The sequence below is a fragment of the Vanessa tameamea genome, chromosome 11 (genome assembly GCF_037043105.1).
Source record: "Vanessa tameamea isolate UH-Manoa-2023 chromosome 11, ilVanTame1 primary haplotype, whole genome shotgun sequence".
NCBI classification, from domain to species: Eukaryota; Metazoa; Arthropoda; class Insecta; order Lepidoptera; family Nymphalidae; genus Vanessa; species Vanessa tameamea.
The window spans coordinates 8604895-8624483 of record NC_087319.1 but is presented as its reverse complement, the minus strand read 5'-3'; the positions used below and the strand labels follow the sequence as shown (position 1 = coordinate 8624483).

Here is a 19589-nt window from a genome sequence, read left to right as displayed (position 1 = left end):
ATAACAAAATTACTTATAAAGTCGGCAGTTATTTCTTTTCACGGGAACCTGTTGTACAATAGTTATTAAAATCAGCAAAGGGTGGGTATCCAAGTATTAACCTACATTCTTTTTATATTCACTATTATAGTTTAGGTTTTATTAATAAAAATCAGACAATTTACATCCATAGTTACATTTTGCCTATATGTTTATTTAGATATATTATAACCCAGCTCAGAAATGCTAAGTAAACTCTTCACTTTTTACTAAGCGTTGTAAATATCGCGCCCCATCTTTATACTTATCACTGAAGTTCTGTACGTATAAGTGTTTAAAGGTGGTTGACATGTTTTGCTTAAGGATGAAGTCCACCTTGTTATAGTCTTACATACTATAAAAGTAATTCATTTATATACAAAATAAACATATTAAGTGTCATAACGTTACGGATGCATTACGCAAGCATTTGGACACATACAATAAAGACGGAAATTTTATTTCTCTGATATTTTCATTGTAATAAAATACGGTTTATAACGATATTGTACTAAATATCAGGGAATATTGTATATTTATGGAGTTGGTTACAGTATGATTTTCACTTAAAATAATATGACCATAGTTTAACTTTTATTATTGTTTATCTCCTTGTACATAACATAAGTTATATAATTATGATGCATATATTTTAATGACACATGAAAAAAATCGCGGGTATGAAATACTCGTAACCATTAAGCAAAGTAGGTTTACAATTACTATAATATTGTCGCCACAATATGATAATATTATGTTAATATTATGATCATTATTTTAATAATTTTAATACAGTAAGCAACACATGTAACTTTATTGTAAACTAAACAGAAATGAAATATACATTTTTTAATCTCCCATGTTAAGTTTAACTCGAAATTGCGAGCTTTTGGAAAACATACACTGTATAGGTAGTTGTACCCATGTACCATAGCAATAGTTAAAATCCTGACTAAATACCTTTTCCACATTTCAGGGCCGGTGGTATCGGCGCTATGCAACAAATACGGATGCCGAGCGGTATGCGTTGCCGGCTCGCTAGTGGCAGCAACGGCCTTTGTGCTTTCCACCTTGAGCAAAAGCGTCACCATGATGATGATTACATACGGTCTTATTGGAGGTAAGCTTATATTTCTGTAAAAAAATATATTAGTATGGAAGTATAGTCTCTTTTAAGTACCAAGTTTTTTTTTTTTTATTTTCTTACTGTATAATATTAGACAAAGACAGTTACTAAGTATTTGGTAGAAAAATAAGATCAGTCAGAAAAACACATTCAAATTTTCTTTTGAACACATAATAAGGCTTCAACAAGTCCTCTATTATGCCTTATAAAAATAAAGTTATAAACGTATATAGATTAAGAAATGTCTTTAGTTTTTTGTCTGCATGTGTGAGTATACACTAGTGAGAATATTCCTTTGTTACTTACAAACGAATTTTCTCACTAGACATTTATCACTTTTAGGACTAAAATATTTATTATAAATAAACGCATTGTTAATAGTATCTAGCCCTTAAATTGTTTCGGTTGTATAGACTTAAATTAAATTAAATATATAGACTTTGAAAAACAGGAATCTATACATTATTTTATTTTTAATAATGGATGCGATATTTGCTTATTCCTTTAGCCATTCGTCATTTAAAGTAAATTTTAAATAAAGTTAGCTTGTAGGAAAACACGTAGATTTGAGTAAATGACTGCAATGCACCAATCAGTTCTCAGTCACCTTGGCTCTGTAATAACCGTCAGGTTTATATGTTGATATTAATTATGTACCTATTATTGTGATGGATGATAGAATATGTAATTTTTACTTAATATTTAAATCAATTCAAGATATTCTTGCGTCACAATATTGGTATTAGGTAAGAATTATGAACGATGTAGGAATGCGGATTAATTTCGTATCATTCAGAATCTAGCAAAATATACACGAGTTTAATTAGTAACTTAACTAGTTAACATTCAAAATGAACTTAATTCGTAGTTTAAGAAGAGTAAAGTGATTATCATTTTCATAATTTCATAATATTTCAATATTTTATTCACTTCATTCCTAAAATATGTCAAGCAAAAAAGGTTATTATTGATGAAATAACTCATATTGTATTATATTTTTTAAATTAATTTATAATATAACATACCTTCTTTCTTGCTTTGTGGAAGCCCGTTTAGGTAGGTACGCCATCATATATTCTATCGCCAGCCAGTGTAATCACAGGCACAAGGGACATAATATCAGTTGCTAAGGTTAGCGGCGCATTAGCAATCTAAGTAATTATTTTTTATGGTGTCATTTTCTATTGCGAATGTTGGGCACTTACCATCAGGATAAACTATTTCAAGTATAAGTTAATACGCATTTGAATAACTGCCGGACAATGGCTGATCATAAGGACATGTTTTGGATTGGAACTTATATACGAAATTAAGTTTATGTTCATGGGCAATAAACCGCTATCTTCGTTTATAATTCTTGTGCGCCATCACGACTTTCTTAAATTATAACTTTATATTATAGTTTTATAACAAAGGCATCATGAAGGCGGAGAGAAGATAACGACACACAGATAATTTAGCCAAAGCAATTACAATACATTAGAAGTTCACTACAACATAAAGTTTCCATAATAGCAGGTCCTTATTCTTGAATAATTTAGGGGCTATGTAAACAGATTAAGTATTCATAAAACGGAGGCGATAAAATATTCAAGTACAAAACTTAATGGAATCGTTATAATAGATGGTCAAGGGAAGGATAAACATTACTTATAATATGTTAATTCGCTCTGATGGATTTCTTGTTTAACTGCACATATCGAATGTTTTTTTTATTTCATATAAAAATAACAATACTAGAACTGCCTTCAACATACGAAAGTACGGTATTGTCTCGGTACGTATGAAGTAAGTTTCTAACTTGAAACAGAACAGTCTTGTAGACTTATTGAATGGGACTTTGTATTTTAACGAATATTATAAATGCAACAGTAAGTCAGTTGGTTGCTGTTTTACGCAGAATTTAGTATAGGAAATATAGATTTAAAACTCAAAAATATTATTTATTATTATATTATCATTTTTATTGAGATTTTGGATATCGTTGCTACGTAAATTACATTTTATAAATAAAATCGGTCATTTTTGACTCGGAGTCGCGCACTAGACGTCAACCGAAATACGTCATCTGTGAAAATTTCAACTGTCTTAACTAGCATGGTTCATGAGATACAGCCTCTGACAGACGGACAGAGAGCGAAGTCTTAGTAATAGGGCCCCATTTAACCCTTTGGGTACGGAACCCCAAAAAAGCAATGACAAATGTTTCTAGAAACGTTTACGGATAAAAATATTAAAATCCACAAAATGTTCTATATCATATATATAAATATATATGTTATTTACTGGATGTGGGAATACTCGTTTAGGTAACGTTGTAACTGTAGTGAACCTTGGATACATAATTGAATAGTCCATTTATCTGTAACAATTGAATTCCAGCAAATAAGAATTCAACGTTCGTCGATTTAATAAAATCCAAACTGCGGACAGAATCCATAAACGATTTCAACTTGTGTTCAGAAATAGAAGAAGGGCTTGTGTGAGCGAACGTGATCGTTTATATAAATGTCCGTTGGCTCGGCCTTGGCACATTGGCACATATGTAGACGACACATCGGAGACGTCCTTCTAAGAGCTTTTGGCTGTGTTTTATAGACGAAATAGAGCTATTAGAGTGCTTTACGGTACTAAATTTAGTAATAAAATTTGATATAACCTATATTTAAAACATTCAGTTGTTCCATTTTTCTTATTTTGTAATGTACTGTTTTAAACTTAATGATCATAACTAAAATTCTAATTTGTATTATTAATTCGTTTACGACAATATTTTTAAACAAACAATAATATTATGTAACTATCAGACGAAACCTAAAATTAAAACCAGCATTTTTTTTCTCAGATACTGACTGAAATTATACTATTATAAAACGAATCGTTAATTGAATTGTTTAAAAGTTCTTGTTATGAATTCCCTGAAATTGGTATCAACAGACCGACGTGTGAAAATTGGACATTTGCCAGGCAACCAGCAAACAAAGCGATATAAACACTACATATGCGACTTTTCAGAAGCCCTTTGAGAATTAGCGATGAGTTAAAAACAACGGGTTTTCCAATCCTACCCCTCCCTTTGTGAATTAATAATGCATTCACATGCAATTGTGTACTTTGGATTTTCCGAATATAAATTATGAACAAAAACTTAAGTAGTGGAATTACTAGGATTCGACGCTAATGGCATTAGTTAATGCACTACAGATTTTTAAAACCAAATAACACGTTATTTTGCAACTGACGAGTGCAGATAATTTATGTAGTCAGTGAAAAAGAGGGCACCTTGAAGACGAATGACTAACTCCCCGCACTTATTGTCTAGTCCAATTTTGTGTCTTTACACGTTTGTTCGAAGGTCGTAGAAACTTGGCCCAGTGCCAGAGATTGTAGACGATACGGCGCCTTGCCGAGCATGGTGTTATTCTGTTATCTGATAACAGCCCTTAACCGATCTGTAAACCGACCTTGTCACATTCTTTTTAATTTGTTTTTATATATGGATTATTAAAATATATTCTTTGGATGTAATGAATGGCATCTAATACACAATACATGAACTAGCTATAGTAATGTTTTAGATAAATGTACATAACACGAATAAGAGCTATTTTTTATTAACCTATTTGTATAATTTTATGATTAAATTTTTAAAATTTATCTATTATAAAAATTTTCTACCTACAGTGTAACATGTACAGGTGTACATAGATAGGTAGAAAACTATATCGTACCGATATTGACGCGCAAATTGTGCGGTGTGACCTAAATCGACTCGTATGTAAACGACTTTTGGATTAAAACGTTCTACAATTAAATCATCGATCATAGCAAAATGGATTCATAATATACATCAAAAATATATAAAACTATTTACACCTTATTTTTTTTTTCGTCAGTTGAAACGACCTATTGCTAAGAATATGAAGACCTTAACCGACGATTTGTTCTGGGCAAGCAAAATGTGCTTCATTTGTATTTAATATACAGTGGCCAGGTGCTACATTAAGGAATAATGTACCACATATTGCCCATGTGAGCTAAAACGGCATAAGCTTAATGTTAGTACCAATAATATTACGTAAAAAAGTATACATTATATTAAATAATCAATGTATGTTTATTCCATCTATTCTGATTACCAAAAGTAGGAATTATTGATATTGGCCCGTTTAGCATCAGGTCACACAATTCATCTTTGTGGTGAAAAAATATCGTTAGGCAAATGACACGCGTCGGATATAATTTCGCCGCCTGTAAAAATATATCCACTAACCTTTAATCCTACAGTTTAAAAGGAAAGTTGAGTTTTGCTCAGCTGGGCTTCATTTACTTTATTCTCATATAAAAATATAAAATTCGATAACGATAACATATTCGTCTTGATTTTGGCACTTGTTATATTGATATAAACATTTAGTAACCTTACTAGTTGGACTGTTCGTGATTTTAACATTTGTCGTATACGAAACTAAAGTATCGACTGGGTATGTTTGTTTATGAGTATAGTTTAATCATATTAGCTTTAATTCTCGATGATACCATCAGTGAGATCATCGTCAATGTCAAATCAAACATCAATAATACTTTTCGTCAAATTATTGGATTTAATAATGAGTTTCCAGTAGCGAAATTGTGCCATATACAATGTTATCCTTACTACTTAATACTGAGCGAAATATAGTGTATAACATATTTGTTTCATCTTTATCTATATATTATTTGCTTACCAAACTCAGTCGTAAAACTATATAAAGGAATTTTATATTGACATTTTGCCTTTTGAGATTCATATGCTCTTCACCTCAATCAAATGTTTATTTCGGTACAAATATTCATACTAAACAAAAATACATTGGAAAAAAAGAAACACAAGAGTTTATTTATTTGAATGACTTTATCGCGAAACAAAACAAATGGAAATCGAAAGTCACGAGCGAAACTCCTTTAAACAAAGTACATTCAATTTTCAGGTCAGGTTTCATACACAGTACGTGTTTTCGTATTGCTTCCCGGAAAGTGACGCATATTAGATTAATGCTGATGACCCCTCTGCAACACTCGCGAGTCCTTTGTTTGGTTTCGATTGGCTGCGATTTGTGGGCCGCAAACACTGACTCACACGTTATCGTACTCCAGATACTCGCTGTTTGGACGAATGCATCTGTTTAAATTGGAATAACAAATATTTCATTATGTAAATTATTTAAATATATGACTACAAATATTCTTGCTTAGGAATATTTTACATTTGTTAATATTTGTTTTAATTATACTTTATTAACATATTAGCGATGTCTTGCAGTTTCTTTTTTCATACAGTACTACTTATTGAATATCGGGAAACATTTTTTTTTTTTTATTTGCAGTAAGTCACGACATATTGCGGATATGAAACATTTTTGTTTGTTTCATTTATCACTTTATACTTCATAGTATTGTTTCATCGGAACATTTGACCAAATTACTCGATGACAAATATTGCCCGTGTCAATGGGTGACAATGATCTCATTTAGAAACATTAATATTGTTGGAACAGATCTTACAACGACACTATTAGTCTGCATCAAAAATTTGTATATTATTAATACAGAATAACGAAGTAAAGATTACCTTCACCTTAATTTTGACTGATTGTTATCTGTAGTTATCCTAATTTTTTTTCATTGTTAAAATTAACTACTACGTCTAACTGCCTACGTCTAAGTAAAATAATTTAAAGCTTATTCACTACTCTTGGATTGGCGAATAACAATTGAAATTTGAAAGAAATTGTGCGCTTACTAGATTCAAATCTAAAATTAAAATTCTTTTCATTACACACATGAACACATCGCCACCTAGGCCTTGCTTGGATTTTTTGCATTCAAACCAAGTCAATACTAACATAACAGCACCATTATCTCTTATTCCAAGGAATTATATAAAATAACAAGATTTATTACTTTCAGGTATGGGCTTTGGTATGATCTACCTACCATCTGTAGTAGCGGTAGGATATTACTTCGAAACTCGTCGCTCCTTAGCTACGGGTATAGCGGTGTGCGGTTCAGGAGTCGGAACGTTTAGTTTTGCTCCTCTAGCTGCTATACTGCTAAATGAGTTTGGTTCGTGGCAGAATGCAAATCTGCTACTTGCTGGATTGATTCTCAACTGTGCTGTATTCGGAGCTCTGATGAGACCACTCGTGTATCCAAAAGTAAGTACTAGTAGAACTAGTAGTTCCTGTGAGTACCTCCTGATCTAAGTGACGGAATAGTTACCATAAATGTTTACCAATCTAGCAAACCGTATTCGGTTTTAGTTCAAGCGGATAATCCTGTATTATATAATATCAATGCATACAAAATATGGTCATTTAATAAGTTGCTACGCAAAAATTAAAAATATTTTTTATCGTCTCATGAAAATTTGCATTTATTACTTTAAACAAAAATAATATTACGATCCTAATACGCACAGTTATCTTTGCTATCGATGTTTTATTAACTGAAATAAACAAAATATAATCATAATCCTACCGGGCTCATACACTCGCGTAAGGTTTAAAAATAGTCCGTATGTTTGTGCACGTGGCTGGGAAGTATGTATACTATTAAACCTAATAGATACTAAATAGGATTACTTGTCATGTGTGCCTTGTCGATGTCAAGATGTAAATTATTCAAGTTGAGACATAATTGTCTAAAATTAAAATAGCTAATTCTTGAGTGTATTTAAAAAAAAAAAAAAATTACAAGATACTACTGACAAGACCTAATTAATTTATGACGTATATATGTGAGATTTTGATCACAATTGATAAATTTAAATTAAACGCTCCCCAATTAGTAAATTTCAAGCTTGCGTTATAAAAGAACATAAAGAATGCGTATAAGATTATATATACGAGAAGATTAACTTGGAATTCATTTTTTATATTACATTGTTTGTTATTGACGAAAAAGGTACGAGTATAACACTACATTTCTTCTCGGCTTAACAATTAATTTGTTTTATAAAATGACGATTCGACGAAGCCTAGTGTTGAAAGCATTACCCATATAATATTCTTATCATTTTGACTTTTAACAATTTTTTACTGAAAATCGTAATTGTGTTTTCATATGCTTGTCGTGTCCTTTGTAGTAAAGATAATTCATTATTACACGCTTTACATTAGTTCTCTTAGTATCTTGTATTTAACTAAGACTATCATTGTGTAAACAAATCTAGGAGTCGATATTAGCCTACTCCTTATTATAATTCTATTTGAACCCTTGCTTTGATATAATTCGGATGAAAACGCAATAATGTATTACAATCGAGGTTGATAGTCGAACTTCTCAGTGGTTACTATTAAACTCATCACACATGAAATACATACAATATGTACATCACATTGAGATGTTTAATTTTAATATAATGAATTAGGTAGATATATTCGTGCTCAATGAATTTTAATCTAATCTCTTAGCTTATGTATCCTTGTATCTTTCGAATTCATTATTTTTATAATCCGTGCAAATTCTATTGGTCTACGAAGACCTTTTTAATCTTGTTAATGTTGCTATATCCATAAACTAGACTGCTGTTCAATATTTGTTTTGCAAACATGAATACTATATGAATTGCCTATTATTGGAGCTATGCTAAACCATTTACGTATATTTCAATAAGTGTACAAAATTTCAAATTAATCTGACGAACAATGCATCAAATCATATATAATATGATCGATTCACGATAAAATATGTATTTCATCCCTAACTAAGAGTAACTGTACAAAACATTGTTTCTAAGTGTCAATATTATGGGAAATTAAAAAAAAAAAATTGATTGGCTTGTATTGTTTAGAAATATTGGCATACGTGCCAAGATGCGAAAGTTATACAAGATCTTGATGTCATGCTTCATTGTTGTAGGTGACAAAGTCTATTGATTGCAAATAAGAATCTGTATAACTAAAAACACATCCACATAAAATAAAGAAAAAAATTTTGCAATATTAAAAAAAAAATTGAATATATATACAGGTACTTTATAAATATTCGCTATAAACCTTGGTTCGCCTGGGTCTGGGTTTTAATCTGAATTCACCGCAGTGTCAGGAATGACAAACCGTAAACTAAAAATAGAAGCTTTAATTTAGCATTCGTTCATCGCTGCATTCGATTTAGCATGAATTTCATTTGGTGTAATTAGAGATTTAGTGGGAATAGGCTTTTGTATGGCTGATTTCACTTAATTATGCGAGGCTTTCATGAATCTAGCGGTAAAGGTGGAAACTAATTAAAACCAACTTTCGCCTTTGAAAATACGCTATGCGTTTTAGCATAAATCAATACAACAGTCCCAAAGTATTCATCTTCTTCAATTTCTTATAAGAACTTAACTTTTTTATGTGTATAATGCAATTAATATTGAAAATGCGTCTGGATACTTGTTTTAAATATGAAGTGATGTAATTAACAAAAATAGAATAGTCGATTTATATTTTAATTACCACAAATTAATGAGATATTTTTTTTTCACTTTCAGACATCTGGCGAAAAACCATTGTTACAAAGAATGGCAGAAGAAAAGAGACTGCAAATGGAAAGAGGCTCAATAGGAGGCTCATACTTCGTGGTGCAGTTACCTGATGGTACTATGGAGAAGAGATTGAAGGTATAATTATTTAAAAAAATAATTCATTAATGATGGCTGGGCTGTGTTTGAATAGGTAGCATTCACATAAAATAACTATACCGACAATTTTGTAGGTCGCTGGCGCATTTGTGATTAGAGGAATAATAAATATTTCTTAAAGAACCAATGTCTATGGACAGTAATCACCACTTGTCCATTTGACAGACATCTACCTACATGACATAAAAAAATAATGTGTAATAATGTTTCTACGAGAGACAGTGAATTTAAGAGACAGAGAGACAGAGATTTTAAGATATAGAAAATAAATCATATAAGCCCTTATGTCTTTGGGTGGTGGTGATATTACTGTAGTGAACTTTTTGTTCTACTGTTTTCTTCTTTATTGTCATCGTATCTTTGAATTCACATTTAATTAAACCAATACTGTTTCAGGCGCCTTTAAACATAGATCCTGGTGTACATTCGTCCCTAAACTTAGAAGCTTTGGCAAGGGTACCCACCATCCCTAACATGCCAGGCGTACCCCCGGTACCCACTCTCCCCACCATAACTGAAGCTAAGGTCACAGATGACAATGGAGAAAAGAAGAAGGTAATATATATAATGGGTAAAGGTAATATGTATAATAGGTATGAATTACCGAATTATTGGCTCATAAGTTTATGTATATCTTACAAGGCCTTTATATACACGACATGCAATATTTTCGCCATATTCTTAAGGAATAAAAATTAATAAATTCTACACTTATTAAAGATATACTAGCTCAAATATTGAAACAAAGGGCCTATCAAGGTAAATGCATTGTAGTCGGTTGCCTACAAAGAAATAATTATACATATTAGCTTAGTAAAATTTAAAGACCCTTTAGCCCTTTTTTTAATAAATAAAACCTACTCATTTAATAGAATTAACATTTATGTTTTTGGGCTATAACCGCGATCATACTTTTACAATTTTTTTTTGGATCGTGCTAAATCACAATAATACATGTTTGTATTGTATAAAAATCTCAATATCATGTTTAAATGGACATTCAAATAACTTTTGTTCATATTTGGAACTGCAAACGTATCAGTTGAAATTTTAATATCTACAAGTTTCTGTTTGAGAGCTAGGTAGACTGGTGATTTAGCTTCAAGAAATGTTGAAAGTTTTCTTTAAATATTTATTATATTTTTCTGTATATATTACTACTTCAAAAGATCTCGAGCTAATACCAAGCTGTAGAAGTGATATCGCAAATGGATTTCACACTAATACCATAGCGTAAAGAACTACCAGTGGGCCAACGGATGTGCCTAGACATGTCGTGTGGGGTCCGCGGGACCAGTGCGGCAGTAGCGAGTTCATGCTGCCGTACTCGCTTGGGCCGTTCAGGAGTGTAAGAATCTAAATTAACGAGACGAGCTCATTAATGTGCTCTATAGATGTTTTATTTTAACCATTTCTTATTTTTTTATTTATACCACCACTGATAGATTTTCTTTACGCTGTGGTTATACTGCCTAAATAATAGTTTTATAATATATTCGAAATGTTCTAAAACAAATAAACCAATAGCGCGAACGTTCCAGAGCGAGAACGGCTCGGCGACGGCGCAGATGCAGGCGGCCATGTCGCGCAACGTGTCGTCGCCCGCCTTCAGCGCGCAGGCGCCCGGGCTGCCCAAGAACGGCTCCGTGCCCTTCTTCGACCGCCAGCGCAAGCACAGCTCCGCCGACAGGTCAGCCACCGATAAGAGCGACAAGCCCGCCGATAGGTACGGTTTTAGTTACGGGTGCTCCGGTGACGGTGGAGCGGTGGCGGAGGGCACTTTTGGTGGGTTTCGGAATGGTTACGGTGAGCATGCATTCGCCGATAGTCAAACGATACTAAGCTCAAATTGTCAGGGGCATATTTTCAAACTTAAATACTTAAGTGTAATATTAAGAGATATCCTCTTATAGAGAGATTTATCCTCGAAATAAATCGTAGTTTTGAGGGCGCGGGCTCCGCGTGCTTCCTTAAGATATTTATAATTTTTTCCGCACTCCTTCTCAGATACTCTTAATATTGTTCCTATTTATGACATATAAAAAACACTTCTTTAAGGCAGACAGCCTTTAAATTTTTGTGTTGTCATCTGGTTGTAGTTTTAATCAACGCAAATCATCAATACAATGTTGTACTTGTTGGTGACTTTCTAAAGTTTTGAAAAAGTTGCTAATTCTTTAGTGGAAACACGTCACTAGTTCAGCGATACAACTGTTAAAGCTTCCTTGAATTTATATATATACTCAACTCTTATATACGGTTTCGTGGATTCATATATATAATAATTCGGTATAGCAAGCAGACTTTGGAAGATGGCATATGCATGTGTTTATACAGGGTTATTTGTTTGTTGGGTTTAATGTTTATATGTTTTCTTGAGAATGTTTTATTATGTTTATATTATTCAATCTGTCTGGCTTAATGTTTATATCGTAAATCAGCTTAGTGCATTATATATTTGCTTTTATTAATACCATGTCAATTGAAAATATTCTACTCAAAACATATTCTTTAAACATTATTTCATCAAGAAAATAAAGAACTATTTTTTTTGGACATGTTATTAAATTCCCTCTTACTTATCATTTTTATTATCTACAATTTAAAATAATCATATGTTTATGATTAATTCTTACTATAGTTGGTGTGTATTTTCCTTATTTTGATTCTGCTGTTTAATTAATTAATAAATAAGCTTTAAATAGTTCTATATGTCACATTTTCAGATTTAAACCGTCCTTAGCTGCAATTAAAGCTACGTCCAAAACTTCGGTTAGCAGTCATCGGAATGATGTACGTTCTCTTTGATTGAAAAAATATTTTAAAGTTTACAATTAATTAAATTTAATTATTAATAATGTATAAAACAATCAGTAGTATATAAGAAATCTCGCTCTTACAGATGGATGCGGAAAGCGGAGTGTATAATTCCAAGTTATCGGTAGCGGCTCCACGGGAACCTTCTAGAATAGTTCGACCTCTCTCGCGGAAAGACATCTTCTACTCTGGATCAGTCATCAACCTACCGCAGTATCAAAGTCAAAAGTCCCTACAGGGCTACAGAAATTCTGTTCTGAGTTTGCCGCAGAGTAGACAAACTGGGGATCTGGACAGACAAGAACGTGAGTACCGTCGATGAGATACTTTGAAGCGCGAATGTCCCTGACTACGGAGGGTCCTGCCTAAAACGAACAAACCCAATTCCAGAGTACGACCTGTGCCCGTGCCTGTCGCTGCCCAGCTCCTTCAAGTCGGCGCTGTCGTCCATGCTGGACGTGAGCCTGCTGCGCGACCCCGCCTTCATGCTCATCGGCGTGTCCAACGTGTTCGGCATGGCCGGCCTCTACGTGCCCTTCGTGTACATCGTCGACGCCGCGCACCTCAACGTGAGCACACATACACACGCGACACACTCGAGCACACTCACATACCTCACGTACACGAACAGTGACGTCATTAATTGATTTATGTCACCACAGCGTTGAAATGCCCCACCAGCCATTATCTTATTTGAATTTATTTATTTTAAATATGTAGCCGATATGGCATACGGAATATCTCACGAAGATAATCTTCACCAATGTTCTTAATTCGTGTTTCGGTTTCACCTTGGCTCGGATATCATCTTGAGGAAACCTGTATGCGTTCGCTGAAATTTTACAATATCCACCAACTATAAATGGAACAACGTTGTGGAATAGACTTTAAACATTACCCTCAACAGGATTGATAACTTTTTAAATATACTTATATTAATAATATAGACGAACGCTCATCTGCTTTCGCTTTATATTAAAGAATAGTATTGTTCTAATGGTACATTTATTTCTAGGGAGTGGAGCAGTCGCAGGCATCGTTCCTGTTGTCAATTATTGGTATCACCAACACCATCGGTCGTATCGCGTGTGGTTGGGTCGCCGATTTCCCTTGGATGGACTCGCTGCTACTTAACAACATATGTTTAGTTATTGCTACTGTGAGTATCGATAATCTCTGCTTTACGATATAATATAGAGAATAAAAAATTGAGTTGAGGCATGGGTTACTACGTCAATGCCTATTGCTACAAGAAAACGATAAGAGATTATTTATTTTTAAGATAGTTTTATTGACATTTACAGATAGCGTCAGCAAGAAAAATTGCAATTTTTACAAAATTGTTTAATACGCTGTTGTTTCTTTTGATTTCAATTGAACTGTCGAACTTTACTATCGAATATATATTTTTTTTATATATAGATACAAAACTAAGTTCGACATACCTGTGACGTATGTTTGTTCTTTATATAAAGTCAGAGTCATAGATAAATGTCTTTTTTTTAACTTTTAAATTATATAGATTTCAGTGGCGTTAACACCATTCTGTTCTTCATACGCGTCATACGTAGCGGTCGCAATCGCCTTTGGAATAGCTATTTGTGAGTATATTGTGGTCATTTTCTATACAAATGTAATTATATCATATAGCGACATTGCTTTACATAATAATATGTTGTTTGATGGATGTTTAAATACAAAAATTTGAAATACAAAATACATTGTCCATTTTCAAAAGTAGTGTAATAATGTACTGACTATATCATTCAAATTATTTTTGTATGATAGACCACTACACATAGTAAATCATTCCAGCCGGCTACATCTCGCTCACGTCCATCATCCTGGTGGACCTGCTGGGGCTGGACAAGCTGACGAACGCGTTCGGGCTGCTGATCCTGTTCCGCGGCGCGGCGGCCATCGTGGGCTCCCCGCTGGCGGGCGCCGTGTACGACGCCACGCACAACTACGACGCCTCCTTCTACATGGCCGCCGCCTTCTTCCTCGCCGCCACGCTCACCTCCTTCGCCGCGCCCGCCTTCCGCAGGTACCCCGCTAGCCTACCCCGCCGGAACTGAAACGAGTCCAAGAAACCCAATAAGGCCAAAACTGATGTCTCCATAACTCGAATCGAAAAAATCATATAATTACACGGCCATGAACTTGGATACGTGTCAACATTGTACAGCCTCAACCCAGCTGTGGACGTGTATGACTGTTTAGGCTACTTTACCTACCAACAATGCGTTCAGTCAGTAATAACCGTTTACGACATTCCCGTAGGAAACCCGAGGAGATTCAACAGCCTCTGGACGTGCTGACGCCGATCGACGAGGACCTGGAGGAGGGCGAGGAGGAGGACCCCGACGACACGCCCATCACCATGGGCGCGCACCTCGCGTCGCGCGCGCCCGCCATCACGCGCACCGCCGCCTCGCCCGACGAGCCGCCCGCGTCCGCGCCCGCGCCCGCACCCGCTCCCGCGCAGCCGCAGCGCGAGAGCGTGCTTTGAGCTCTCCATTCCTGTTTGATCGGAGTCCCGAAATTTATGAACTCGACCCCGGTCGACATTATCAATTGTTTAATTCCGTACGGTATACCTCATTCGTTCTTCGACTATGCGAAATTTTACCCTATACAGTTTGCGAAGATAATTAATTAATCTCAGTAAATGTACATTTGTAATAATCTTCCGTACGTGTACGTCCGATACCTTAGCTATATTTAAAAGAAGACTGGTCCTGAAACCGATTTTTTCTCTTTCGTCTCTGTCGGTTGACAGCTGAAACTGTAGGGTAAATAAAAAATATATAGAATGTTATATGATTTTTTGCGCTTGCGATAGGACGTCGTCAAAAATAAACCTAGGAGATAGCGTATAATCATTTGAATATACAGCTAACAAAAGCAAAACGTGTTCTGAACTAAAGTTCTTCAGAATTTGAATGACGATCAAGATTTACAATATTTATCATGTTGAAAATTTATCGAATTGTCGCTGTCGAACGACTCAATTTATGCTGGAGTTATATGAACTTTGAGTCACACACGACAAAAATCGTCTCACCACAGTTGCCAAAAATTTTTTAAATGAATAGTAAATACAAACTGCAATTGAGCACCTATCAAGCTTTGGTGCAATGTCTATTAATAATAGGCACTTAATATATATCTTGTCAATGTCTTTAAGTCTACAGGCAGGTAATGTTTATATAATTAAGTTCGTATTATGTTGCTATACTTTAATAATTTACATTTAGTGAAAAAAGAAAACTATCTAAAAAATAAAAAAAAAAATTAAGAAGTCTCAAAATTGTCTTGAAATAAATAAAATACGATCTCATAATAAAGACAGTTTGTGGATTTCTTATTATTAAAATTGCAATAAATGAATATTTGAACTGCCATTACTAAAAAGTTAAATATTTATAAATAAGTTATTTAATTCATTTGATTAATCGTTCAAATGTTCAGTAAAAATAATATAAATTCAATACCAAAAAACATACAGTTAAAGTCTTGTAAAGTATTATTTCTGGAAAAGCAAGATAATTATAAATGGCTATTATTATACAATAAAATATAGCAGTGTAGTAATATAACGTATAGTATATTAAGATATAAGGTACTAAATGTTAATATATACAGTGAGTTAGAAATAGAGTTTATAAGTTTGATCGTTTGTTTCGAGTGTTTATAAATTCAGAAAGTTCGGCAATGATTAGTCTCCGCTACAATACAAATTAAATTAAAATATTTTACAATAATAATTATTATTATAGTGACGAAATATTTGAGTCTTAAGTGCTTTTTTATGTTTGCTTATGAGTTGTGCGATGTTTTCAAAGATGAGTATATTTTTTAATTATAATAACTATAGTACTACAAAATTATGTGATGTAATATCGTACGACATTACACCACACAGTTTAAATTATAGTCTAAATACTCGAGAGCAAAAAAATATCACCAAGCCCCAAATCCCGAATAAACATTCTTAAATCCAGTGTGCCATATATTTAAACAATAAACATCGCACATCATCTTTAAAATATATAGGTTTTAAATATAAGATAACTTTTCGTTGCGAAAGGATTATACGTAGATTTGTAAAATGTACGTTAGTTTCTTCGTTACGAAATACGCAACAGAAAAACTTATTTATATTACCTCGTTTTGATGAAAGGTCAACTCTGTATAAAGCTAATATAACGAAGAAAAATTAAGTAGTTTGTGAGTCTCCATTCGTAATAAAAATGTAGTAAAATAAAAAATATTAGATGTTAGGTAATATCAGCGGTCCGTACTCAAGAAGCAATAACAATAGAACTTATAGTCTGTACTTAGAAGATAAAATTTCAAAATATAATTAGTATTTTTTTTTTAAATTGGACAAGATTTTATTTATTTTTTCAAAATTTTGATATAATTGGTTCAAAAAATGTTATAAAATTAGAAAGAATACGAAATGTTTAATACATTGTTAATATTATACTTAATTGCACAATTGTAAATAAACACAGGTAGATGGAAAATTAAATATATATTTAAAATATGTTTCCTAATCTGTCGATATTTCCCCTAATGTCGCAAAATACTTAAATTTAGCTCACATTTTGAGTGCTTAATATTTTAACTTCTTGCAGTATTCAAAATTTTAATATGTAGCACCTAAAAATTAACGTAGAATCAAAATGGAGACTTAAAATCTAATAGTAACTAATTACTTCGCTTTACAAAGCAGTGCTCATACCTTGTATTTTATTTTTGTTGCGAATTGAGCTCGCAATGTTATTCGTATCGACAAACTATATAAGCCATTAACTGTATACAATGTTTACTCTCAATGCTTTCAACTTCCATGGCAGTGGGTGAGTACGCACACTCGTTGCCTTCAATAGTGCTGTGAAAATTGTGTAAATGTAAACATTGCCGTTTAGTGTTTGTTTCAAATGTTTTTGCTTTTTCGAGTTTTCACTAACAAAATTATAGTAAATCTTATTCGAAAATTTGTATTATTTATACCGCTATGGTGATATATGTATAAATTATCAAACTATTATTTAACATAGGTTAATGAACTTCGAGCTTGGCTTTCTTACTAACGAGAGAGGTCACTTGGAACTGAGATTCTCGGCCACTCTCAAGAACTAACAGCACTGTCAATGGTAACTAGGAATAATGAATTGCCATATTATATACATAGTGTTTTATTGCGTGTATTCTAACATATATTATATAATACGCTATTCGTCCTAAAGGTTTTACTCAATTACGAATTAGGAATTTTTCAATTTATCGTGTGCCATTGCTAAGAACAATTCATGTACATACACGCATTATAACTATAGATTATACATACATAAATATTATACATGAGTGAATGCAACGCAGTCAATTTTTTATAACCATTCGATACCAAATATCTTTCAGTGTTAAATATATTTTAAGTATGTATTTGTCAGTTTATAAGCTTGACTATTATGTATTGTCTTGCTAAACTGTAGTTTACTTAATAAAATATGTAAAGAATTGTATAAAAAGTTCCAAAAGCGGCAGGCAAATATAAAATATTGTACGTCGTCGTTACTGGCGAGTGTAAAAAGGCATTGAAGGCACGCCTCAGTGGATCGTATACCTAACCTTGTACTGGGTATTAGAAAAAATCTATAAATAAATTATATACATTTATTTGTATAAACAATTTTAATTTTATTTTTATTCGTTATCCATTTTCTTGTACCCAGTACCGATATACATATTTATATATTTTGTTAAACATATTTTTATGTCAATATATTGCATAATTTAGCCGTTAAGTCTAATTAGAATTAGAGAAGAAAACTAGGCACTAGATTTATATAGGATAACAAATTATGTGATAAAAATGCTTAATGAAACGAAAAATATATATTTCTTTTATAACGAGCCTGTAATATTATGTAGATAATTAATGAAATGTAATGATTTTTAATGAATAAGTTTTAAAGTGAACCATGTAATTGTATAAATTGTATTAAATATTCAAAAGGTTATTAAGTAACGTTAACTGTTGTTATAGCTTTATGTAAAAAACCAAAAGTGTTATTATGTTTTTAAGAGTGACAAACTATTTAGGAAAGTGGTAGTAATGAAATGGCGTTTTTTAAATAAGGATATATAATTGTTACAGATGGAACTGTATGGATATAAAATAGTAAATAAAATAAAATGTATGTATTGAATTTATTTGAAGTATTTCGTTCTGAAACACCAATTATAAATAATTGTTATAATATAAAATGGTACAATTTTGTTTTTAGCGCTAGCTTTGCAGTTAGCGTAATTGGCTCAAAATATTGAATTTTTATTATATTCTATTCAGTATTGGCTCAAAATATTTTTTATGCGATCTTAAGATGTTCACATTTATGTCTTGCATGAATTACATGAAAAAAAAAAAAGCGATTTAATTAATCACTTCAAAAACCAAACCCAATATAAAAAAAAGAAAATACTTTTTGTTAAATACGTTGTTTATTTTGAGTGTCTGATTTTGAATAAATCATAATGCAAGATTAATTTGTAAACAACTTAGTTCGGCTTTGAAATAATAATGCTTGTAAGAGAATGGCTCAGCGCTTTGCACACGGTACAAGTCCTAGCTGTTGCTAATGTTGTCCACCGAATGTTTTGTAAATAACAGATTCATTAAATGATAATGATGACTTATAATGTGGTTTTATTTGCAATTGCTTGTGATATATATACGTACTTTTTTAACTATCTGTCGAGCTTATTTTCTATTTAAGTTTTAGTTTTCTTGGAAAAATAAATATTTATTATATTTATCCGTCTTTTTGATTTAAAATAAGATGATCAAATAGTTAGATTTAGGTTTAACTAATGAGAAATCAAGTCAAAAATACATTTGTTCTTCTTCTATCTTTATTCGTTTACGCAGTACCTATTATGCTGTAA

The 19589-nt window shown here is 32.5% G+C and overlaps 1 protein-coding gene across 6 annotated transcripts in view; it reads left to right on the top strand.

Annotated features, from left to right (window-relative positions):
- Positions 1-19343, top strand: part of LOC113402484 (monocarboxylate transporter 13) — a 36120-nt gene extending 16777 nt beyond the window's left edge. For 3 of the 6 annotated variants that reach the window (XM_064216296.1, XM_064216297.1, XM_064216298.1), the window contains exons 3-14: positions 995-1138; positions 7094-7341; positions 9663-9791; positions 10209-10367; positions 11354-11538; positions 12518-12605; positions 12715-12934; positions 13020-13198; positions 13645-13788; positions 14152-14230; positions 14445-14676; positions 14913-19343. In XM_064216296.1, the coding sequence (XP_064072366.1) occupies positions 995-1138; positions 7094-7341; positions 9663-9791; positions 10209-10367; positions 11354-11538; positions 12518-12605; positions 12715-12934; positions 13020-13198; positions 13645-13788; positions 14152-14230; positions 14445-14676; positions 14913-15141 (2036 nt within the window). In that variant the 3' untranslated portion in view covers positions 15142-19343. The remainder of the gene's footprint in view (positions 1-994; positions 1139-7093; positions 7342-9662; positions 9792-10208; positions 10368-11353; positions 11539-12517; positions 12606-12714; positions 12935-13019; positions 13199-13644; positions 13789-14151; positions 14231-14444; positions 14677-14912) is intronic. The other 3 variants (XM_026642749.2, XM_026642750.2, XM_026642751.2) reach the window with 2 other exon arrangements.
- The last annotated feature ends 246 nt before the right edge of the window (positions 19344-19589 follow it).